Source organism: Sodiomyces alkalinus (genome assembly GCF_003711515.1).
Source record: "Sodiomyces alkalinus F11 unplaced genomic scaffold SODALscaffold_10, whole genome shotgun sequence".
Classification (NCBI taxonomy): domain Eukaryota; kingdom Fungi; phylum Ascomycota; class Sordariomycetes; order Glomerellales; family Plectosphaerellaceae; genus Sodiomyces; species Sodiomyces alkalinus.
The window spans coordinates 1,461,377-1,471,131 of record NW_021167088.1 but is presented as its reverse complement, the minus strand read 5'-3'; the positions used below and the strand labels follow the sequence as shown (position 1 = coordinate 1,471,131).

At 53.6% G+C, this 9,755-nt stretch overlaps 3 protein-coding genes across 3 annotated transcripts in view; all 3 read left to right on the top strand.

Moving 5' to 3' along the window:
* SODALDRAFT_328480 (cyclopropane-fatty-acyl-phospholipid synthase) overlaps positions 1-1,955 on the top strand; it is a 2,594-nt gene extending 639 nt beyond the window's left edge. The window contains exons 2-3 of the mRNA XM_028610703.1: positions 34-1,157; positions 1,249-1,955. Coding sequence (XP_028463910.1) covers positions 34-1,157; positions 1,249-1,543 — 1,419 coding nt within the window. The 3' untranslated portion in view covers positions 1,544-1,955. The remainder of the gene's footprint in view (positions 1-33; positions 1,158-1,248) is intronic.
* A 272-nt stretch (positions 1,956-2,227) lies between these two features.
* Positions 2,228-2,799, top strand: SODALDRAFT_57956 (hypothetical protein). Its single transcript, XM_028615500.1, has one exon. The coding sequence runs from the start codon at positions 2,271-2,273 to the stop codon at positions 2,703-2,705; it is 435 nt and encodes a 144-aa protein (XP_028463909.1). The 5' UTR covers positions 2,228-2,270; the 3' UTR covers positions 2,706-2,799.
* On the top strand, positions 2,800-6,387 carry SODALDRAFT_57957 (hypothetical protein). The gene is made up of 2 exons (XM_028615501.1): positions 2,800-3,019; positions 3,132-6,387. Exons 1-2 carry the CDS (start codon positions 2,894-2,896, stop codon positions 6,327-6,329), a joined length of 3,324 nt encoding a protein of 1,107 aa, XP_028463908.1. The 5' UTR covers positions 2,800-2,893; the 3' UTR covers positions 6,330-6,387.
* Positions 6,388-9,755: the final 3,368 nt, after the last annotated feature.

The following is a 9,755-nucleotide window of genomic DNA, read 5'->3' as shown; positions in this document are numbered from 1 at the left end:
CTCCTGGCTAACCTTCGGACGCCCATTTTCTAGTTCGCCGCCATCAACAACCCTCCCCTCCCCGCCGAGGGCCCCGGCAATGAGTCCTTCTCGAACCTGGTTCTTCTTGGCCTCACCCTCGGCCTCCCGACATGGCTGGCCTGGAACCTAGGCGGCGGCTTCAAGACCACCGTCTTCTTCATCCTCGTCCTCTTCTTCCCCCTCCTGGTCGCCTACTGGGCCATCACCTCGCGCATCTCGCCCCGCACCAACGAAAAGGCCCGGCTCCCCGGCCGCAACATCGAGGAGTACCTGACCTTCAAGCACGAGGCCGACCGGCTCCGCTGGAACGGCCGCCGCAAGATCCCCATGCAGGTCTTCATCGAGAAGTACCTGGAGGGCGAGGTCGACTTCAACGGCGACTGCCTCGACGTGCTGGAGTACCGCCACGACTGGGCCACCTGGGCCTTCACCTGGTCGCTGTTCCGCTTCATCCTGCTCGGCTTCGGGCTCGACGTGCTCTTCCACTCGCGCGAGCAGGACGAGCAGCAGATCCGCCCCACCTACGACACCGGCAACGACCACTACTCGTGGTTCCTGGGCCCCCGCATGGTCTACACCAGCGGCATCATCTCCGACCCCACCCGCGAGGAGTCCCTCGAGGAGATGCAGGACAACAAGATGGCCGTCGTGTGCGAGAAGCTCGAGCTCAAGGAAGGGGAGAAGATGCTGGATATCGGCTGCGGCTGGGGCACCCTCGCCAAGTTCGCCAGCGTCAACTACGGCGCCAGCGTCACCGGCGTCACCCTCGCCCGCAACCAGGCCGCCTGGGGGAACGATGCGCTCCGTCGCGCCGGCGTCTCCGAGGACCAGAGCCGCCTCCTGTGCATGGACTACCGTGACATCCCCCACCAGAAATTCAACAAGATCACCCAGCTCGAGATGGGCGAGCATGTGGGTATCCGCCGCCTCACCGCCTTCTTCCGCCAGTGCTACGACATGCTGGAGGACGACGGTGCCATGTACGTCCAGCTTTCCGGTCTGCGCCGCCCTTGGCAGTACGAGGACCTCGTCTGGGGTCTGTACCTCAACAAGTTCATCTTCCCCGGCGCCGACGCCTCGACGCCCCTGTGGTATTATGTGAGCTGCCTTGAGAAGGCTGGCTGGGAGGTCAAGAGGTGAGGCCATCTTTCCCCAAGGACTCGGATGCCGAGAGAGATGGGGTCCCAAAAAAAAATTAAAAAAAAAATTGATACTGACCTGCTACAGCATCGACACCGTCGGCGTCCACTACTCGGGCACCCTCTGGCGCTGGTACCGCAACTGGCTCGGCAACGGCGACACCATCACCGCCAAGTACGGACAGCGCTGGTACCGCATCTGGGAGCTCTTCCTGGCCTGGTCCACCATTGCCTCGCGCCAGGGCAGCGCCACCTGCTTCCAGTTCGTCGTCGTCAAGAACCTCAACGCCACCCACCGCATCCTCGGCGTCAACTCCCAGTTTGGCATTCACGGCGCTCTGGCGGCCGCCAGGGCTGCTGGCAAGGCAGTCTTCCCTCAGTAAGGGGCGGACTATGTGCGGCGTCAAACTGGAGGAGACTTTTCTTTTCTCCTTCCACTACAGTCGCCGTGGTGGATAAAACCGACTACGGATTTTTCTTCTTCATCTCGGATAGGATACAGACGGGCGTCGGAAGCCTAATGAAGGAAACAAAGAAGATGGATAATAATGTTGCTTAGAAGGGGGGACGGGATACAAAACGTGGTCTGCCCACGCTTAGACTCGGTGTAAAGTAAGGTAATAAAAGAGGGTACTCGGTAGTTCTGTGCCAAGGTACTTCGTATAAGCACTATGGAAAGGAAAAGGAAATTCAAATTCGGAGAAACCAGTGCGGATTACGGTGTTGGTTACCTTACTGTTGCGGTCTACGAATATCTTTGCTACTGTTATCAATTCTGAACTTTTCTCCGCTGTCCATTGAACGAAAGTACTTCGCTGTGCCCATATTATTCGTACTTACTTCGTACCTCGAGGTACTGGAGCTCGAGAGACCCTGCAGTTCCCACTTGGGGAAGGTCGAGGTACACTGTACGAATACAGACGCGTCGCAGGTGATTGGGGTTGGTTTTCCCAGCTAGTACTTCCGACGTTCTTCAGCTGACGGGTTGCCCGCATCGGCAGAATATCAAAACATTGCAAGTCACAATTCGAGTTTATTACTAACCCCGATCGTGGTCCACCCTCGACCCCAGGTCCCCCAACCACCGACCTCGCCAGCCGCCTTCTGTTTATGGCGCTAATTGTACGAATATGTACATATCTTGTATCTTGCATCTTTTATCCGTACCACCGTCGGTCGACCTTCACTTGTCAACCGTCACTCCCTTCATCTTTTCACCTCGTCACTACTCCTCCTCTCGTCGTCCTCGTTTACTTCTTTTCCTTGCATGTAGTGTGCCACAATCCTATGGAATGCGACGAGTGCATTCTACTGAGCGAATTTGGTTACACAACTGCGGCCCCCCCCCACCTCAGTCATAAGACGCGTCCCGTCATAACCATAACAGGACCTCGACAGCTTCAGCTTCAGCTTCGGCTTCGGCCTCGGGCTCGGCCTCAGCCCACCACCTCTCTGCTCTCTTTGCGTTTCACCACATATCGAAGCTCTGCACTCGCAAGTGCGGGACACCACTCCTCTTACCGAATGCGATCAGATACTCGTTAATAGTTCTACGAGAAACGCCGGCGTCGCCTCTGCCGAGGGGGGAAGAGATATCCAGACGCGTCGCAAGCTGATCCCGACCCTCACACTGCCTTTGCCGCTACACCCACGCCCCATTGTGGAATTCACTGTGCTTCTGCGCCATACAACTAAATGGGTCGTTCGTCCGTTCTGACCGCGGACAATCTATCATGCCTACTGCGCATGTGCTCCCCGAGGCCGATGAGCTTCTTCAGCAAGTCGCCGCTTCCCTCTTCAAATCGAGGAAGATTGTCGTCGTCACCGGTGCGGGCATCAGCACGAATTCGGGTATTCCGGTCAGTACTCGCCATGATTGCGTTCGTTTCTTTGTCGCGTTTGGTTGGGGAGGGGTCACGAAGGAAAAACAAAGAAGTAAAAAAAAACACGACTTGACTGATTTCAACGCAGGACTTCCGATCCGAAAATGGCCTCTACTCCTTGATCCAAGCGCAATTCGATGCCGCTAGACAACCCGCCACATCACAACCCTCTCTCTGTCCCGCAGACGCCGCTGCCTCCAGCGGTCCATCCTCTTCCCTCCACGAGGATGCACCGCCAGCCAAGAAGAGAAAACTTTCATCCGACTTTGGAAATGATGGTTCTGGATCAGAGCGGCAAGGTTCAGAAATCATATTCCAACCACTGCCTCCGAGGCAAAACGCGACGAAGAGGCTACCCGCCCACTGCGATCAGCATGATCGGGAGGAAGTGCAACTAGAAGAGACGGACACAACAGCCGGGCTTTCCACATGCCGCTCAGAACGTACCGGGCGTCTGAGGTCCCATTCGGCTGGGCCCTGCACTCCTATCCATCGTAGGCCTGGGATAGCCTCTGGAGGCGCTACAGGCGACGGAGAGGAGCCTCACAGCATGTCGGCAGCACGCCCCTCAGCACGCGCAAGATCACTGAGTCCGGTACGAAGCAAAAATGACTACGGATGTGGGACTATGGGGAAGAAACCTTGGCCTTGTGTCCCCGGCCTTGAGATTCACAGGGCGGCCCTGCGTTCGACCCTGCGTTCGACCCTGCATTCGAGCCGATCCTCTACGCGTCGCCAGATCGTAGACGTACCGTCGAGCCCATCGCCTCTGTCATCAACGCCGACCGGCGGCTGCACTCAACCAGCACTGCCTCAGCATAAAAGCCAACCCATACATGGCGATTTTCTCGCGCCGTCCCAACCGCCACAATCCATGCTCTCTTTCAACTCCTCGCCGCTTTCGTCCCCGCCACCTGTCCTCTTCGATCCATTCCAGGAATCGTCCTCCTCGTCCAGTCAACATACTTCCAGTGTGGCTAGCAGTACGGCCGCCTCCGAGACCGATGAAACCACGCCGACCTCTGTACCATCCTTGGTGTCGCAGACATCCTCAACGTCAAATTCGAGCCGATCGAGCTTACCGACGCTCAAAGGACGCGACCTCTTCGACGTGTCCATCTGGTCGGACCCCGTGCGAACGTCCGTCTTCTATACTTTTGCCACCACCCTCCGCCAGAAAGTCCGCCAAGTCGACCCGACCGCGTCGCACCACTTCATCGGCCACCTCCGCGATCGCGGCAAGTTGGTCCGGTGCTACACGCAAAACATCGACCAGATCGAAGAGAAGGTCGGCCTCTCGACGTCCCTGCAACAAGGGCCCGGGAACCGGAGCAGGTTCTCCAGAAAGTCCCTCGGGGCAGGCGCCTCGGCTGCCAGCGCATCCGCCCAAGGCACCCCCACCTCAAGCTCGGGGCCGGAATCGAACCCGCCGTCACGCCGGGACACATCCGACGGGGGCGTCGAGTGCGTCTTCCTGCACGGGTCCCTGCAGTCCCTCCGCTGTTTCCGCTGCGGTCGGATCGCCGAATGGGACGAGGACGGCCGGTCCCTCGACACGCTCTCGGGACGACAACCCGAGTGTCCTCACTGCGCTGGCGCCACCGCCGCCCGCCAAGAGAAGGGCAAGAGGGCGTTGGGCGTGGGGAAACTCCGCCCCGACGTCGTGCTATACGGCGAGGAGCATCCCAACGCGCACCTCATCGATCCCATCGTGAAGCATGACCTGGCCTTGTACCCCGACTTCCTCCTGATTCTCGGCACGTCTCTCAAAGTACACGGGCTTAAGGTTCTCGTGCGCGAGTTCGCCAAGACGGTCCGTAGCAGGGGAGGTAAGGTCGTCTTTGTCAACTTCACCAAGCCTCCCGAGAGTTCATGGGGCGATATCATCGACTATTGGGTCCAGTGGGACTGCGATTCCTGGGTCTCGAATCTCCGGGAGAGGATCCCTCTTCTGTGGCTGCCGCCAGGGACAAAGCTGCCTGCCCAGCCGAAGAAGAAGCGGGAGAGCTCCGGAGGTACGAAACCGGCCAGGAAGAAAGCCAAGACGATCGAGGAAGGGAATCAAGCATCGATCACTGTCAAGCTGCTTAGTGATGAGGCTGCAAACCCCGAATCCGAGTCTGGACTCGGCGCCACAACTAACGCCGTCACGTCTGCCGAGACGTTTGCGGAGACATCCCATGCCGGCCTGAACTCGGACATGGACCAACCCCCGGATCCGCCCAGTGCCCAGCCGAAACCACCGCCCCAGCGACCCATGTCGATGCGCGACGACAAAATCAACGCCGCGTACCTGACGTGGCAGATCACCCGGGATCTTAGACGAATCTCGGGCCGCCATTCGGAACCCATCGACACGTTCTCCCGTCCATCCCAGACCCAGAAGCCCTCGCGCGTCTCGACAGGGCACAAAGCCAAGGCCCCTTGCACCCCGACGTGTCCGCCTTCGCGGATTCCACTACCGTCGTCTGCGATTCGCGTCAAGGCCAAACGCGAAGACGGCCGACCACGCAAGCCGCTCCCGTCGAGCCCCGTCCACCACGACAAGCCGAACCCGGCAGAAGAAAAGAAGCCGCGCCAAAGAAAACCTGCCCCGGGTTGGATTTACGTTCCCGTCGGGGCTGCAGCTGCAGATGAAGAAGGTCCATCGAATAGCCAAGGGGCAGCTACATGTACCCATAACCCACCTGCATCCTCACCGACAGCGACGGGCCCGAGCGGTGAACAGTCGATCCTGGCGGCCGTCAAATCCAACCCGAGGAGGAGGAAACGCAAGATGATTGGCGGCGTCGAGGTGTCACTACCAACCGCGACGCGACGTGCGACTCCCGCCAAGGACTCTGCGGAACCGCCACCCCCGGGCGGCAGTCTGGCGAAGCCCATGTCCCGACCGATCCTGCCGCCGCTCATCCCGTCTCCGAACAAGGAGAAACCCCGTCACTTACGGCCGGCTCATCGGCCACCCCGTCTCTTGCTGGACGAATCCGTCGAACTGGCACCCATCCGCCATTCGCTGGGCGACCGGCCCGCACCCCCCCTGAAACCGATGCCGCTGGAACCGTCTTCACCACCCGCTGGGCCCCTGGCGACCATCTCGCCCAACGCCACTCTCCGCCCCACCATGAAATCGACCACGCCCTTCGCCTACTTCGATTCCCTGGTGCACCAGTTGAAGCAACCACCCGTTTGGAAGCTCAGGCCCGCGGGGCCGTTCTTCAAATCACTCGGCCTTGGCTGGACCCGGTCGCAGGAGACTGAGGGGGCAACAACGTCCGGGGGCATCTAGGAGTCCGTGTCCCGCTTTGTACATGGCCTTTTTTTTCGACACTTTTTTCAAGTTCTTTATGGAATGATTCATGACTATTTCCTTTCAGTATCGTTAGGGGAGGTAGTGGATACCCTTTATGCTATCCGAGTTGTCGGTATGCCCTGATGATTCGTGGGTTGGGACGACAAACCCTCCAGCTTGGCGAAGGGGGAGGAGGAGGAGGAGGAGGGTGTTCTTTCGGAATGGAACCTGTCTGTAGCGGGAACTAGGTGGTATACAGATAACGACCCGCGGTTTGCCTTGGTGGAAGAAGAATAAGACTGCATCGTCTCGCCCTGACCACGATGGAAAAGAATGCCGACCCTGTCTTCACCGTAACGACTTTAGTCCTTTATTTTTGAGGTGATGACATTCTTCTTGCTTACTCGGCATTTCCAACTATTGCCGGAATCGTTCCGATTGCCTAACGGCACGGTTCACTACTCAAAGCTTGCTGCTTCACTGCTTCGTCTTATACCGGCGGTAGAGATTGAGGTTGCTAGACGCTCTGTTTCCCTCCGTAGTCCAGACTTAATGTATCCCCTTTGGTCTCTGTATTGTCCTTGCGGAGTAACATCTTCGAACTCGTTCGGTTGGTGACTGCTTGCGGAGTAAGAACTGGGTAATAATGGCTACGAATGAGAGAGCACTCGGGGGTGGTTATGTCTTTGACATGAGTTTCCACAGTAATGACAAAACTCCCTTATGAAAGCTTCTCGTCTTGGTAGGTTTGCCCGCGTGGTGTTCCAGGGTCAGCAGAGTTTCAGAGAGAAAGCAACCGAGACAACTGCTCTTTGAGCGCCAGGTTGACCTAGCTCTTTTTACGAGGCCCTTTCCCGACAAAGCGTTAAGAGGCAACTGTGGCATTAAGGTCTTAGCACTGGACTAACAAAGATTCCTACTAATACATTTATACCGAGGCATTATAAAGCCGCTACGTAGAAATGTTGTCGATCTGATCCTTTTCACTGCTATAGGCTGGAGGTGGCTTGCCTTCAGTGGTCTTAACCTTAACTAGACTCGACGTAGCAAGTACTTAATCGAAGTAGTCAAGAAGGAAACCGACTACCTTATTATAGCAACCTGTGTTTCGTAACCGATACAGACACGTCAAGACATTGAAGTAAGTGCATGTCATATACCATCATCGGCTAACCAACTATAAAATCGAAAACCAAAAGCTCCTTCTAAACTAAAAACAAAGATAGTTTTCCCTAGACTAAGTTCAATACTCGCAGAGACTAGAAAACAACACCTGGTAGATTAATTTTCATGGCAAGAGGTTGAGTACGGAAGTTTGTTTCCCATTTATTCTTGCAGATTGCTACGTTACGCTCCCGGAAACTAACTGCAAGTACGTAGTCATAAGATGTCTATACGAATCCGACCTACTGCCTTCCCATAACGTCGCATAGAAGCCCACTCTTAGTTTGTGATTGCAAAGAGACAAGGAGTTGTGGGATGTTACAGGTAATAGGAGGAGTTCCCGTGGCAGTGGAACTACCTACTACTCCTGACGCTATTTCGACAATGACCCGACCGTGCTAGGAAAGGTTAATGGGTTGGATTACTCGTATCTGGCGAAGTGTATGGCAGAGTGGCAGTAGCGGTCAATCCATCACTCTCCTTGATAGCGTTCATCTCAATGCTCATAGCTCCTTGTCGGTGAGATGGTTTTGGGTTCTTGCTTCTATCATCTCTCAAATATTTTCGAACTTCGCATCTCCATCCGCATAACACATATTCGGGGGTACAGGCTAGAAAGGTACAAGACTGTCTGTCTCGGGGAGGGCCGGTATAGTCTGGGGGTAAGGGGATCCCGAGTTAGAAGTTTTCATACTTTTTATACCCGATTGACTCTGTTGATATGATCCTTCGTTATTCCTAAACTCCTACTCTATTCTAAAGTGCATGCACTGTGGACAAGAGTGATGAAGAGGAAGCGGACCTATTCTTGTCGATGTCGCCAAATGTCAGAGCACAACTTACAAGACTTCAGGCGCACAGCGATCATGCGCCGGAGGCTTTAGTATATGATAGAATAACCCATAATAATCATCAGTTGGTCCTATTGTAGGCTTGGAAGAAATTATCGACAAAGAGATACTCCCCAAAATACCTTGGTGACAAAATTATATATTCCAAACAAATATCGTGACGCCATAAGGTGCCGACGGGATAAACTGTACATAGGCACAAGAAACACCTACTATCTGCGCTCTAGTTGTTTTGAACTTTTGAATCATTTGAGATGAGTATCCTATCTATCTTCTCAGGACTGGGTAAGTGGCTTCAATACTACGACGTGCGAAGGATAGCAGCCATGTATGACCTGTCCCTTGGACCAGTGTAAGGACTTTGTTTGAGCCGGGGAGCACGAGACAAGATAGTGAGACTCGGGACTATGCAGCTGCATGGGACGAACGATGGACCAAGCGGGAAGCTAACGCTAGGGGAAGCTGTTCGCTGTCAAACCGCCAAATCGGTATCGAAACGTCGTGTTCGCGGCCATTAGGGGATGGTCTGGCAGAGAAGCAGATGAATACAGATACAGACAGGACGGTCCAATGCAGGGCCGGTCATCTGCACAATGCAGGCGGGCCTCTAGTGTTGATTATCGGCGGACCTGAGATAATGCAGTTTTCTCCACTTCACCCTGTCGTACGAAGTACGGATACGGATAAAAACCTCATCACGCTCAGAGTCCTCGGAGAGCCAACGGTGGTTCATGACCAATTACTTTCGTGGTGGACAACCTACCGCATGCCGCAGGGGACACTGTAACAACTTCTAAAAATAGTAACAACGCATCACTAGGTATACGCCGATGGTAGCATTAGTATCGTGTAGTACGTAATCACGAAGGGGGTCGCGCGCGGATAAATAGGCCTTCGTACCTTAGCCTTCGGGCACGGAAAAAAATAAGGGGAGATTATTAGGAAAGACTAGATAGGGTCTAAATAAAAGAGTAACCTATAATAGAGTTTATACTATCTAGAACTAAGGGTATAGGGTCTTATATAGATATAGCTTAATATAATATAATATATATATATATATATATATATATATAATAATTAGAAGCTTAGTTTATAATATCGATATAATTAATACTAATACTAATATACTACCTTATTTACTATAAAGAGAACTATAATATAAGTACTTTTCAATAGGTTATTAGTAGTCGAATTTAGGAAATTATATTTTATTATTTATTAGTATAAAACTAACCTATAAATAACCTATAAATAAGTAAAGATCTTTATTAATATATTTAATACTAAATATATAAGATTATAACCCTTATTAAATAAAAAGAATAATTAATATAGGAGCGTGTTATTTATAGTATACTAGGCTTTTACTAAGATAATTACCTTAATCCTAAATTTAATAATATAA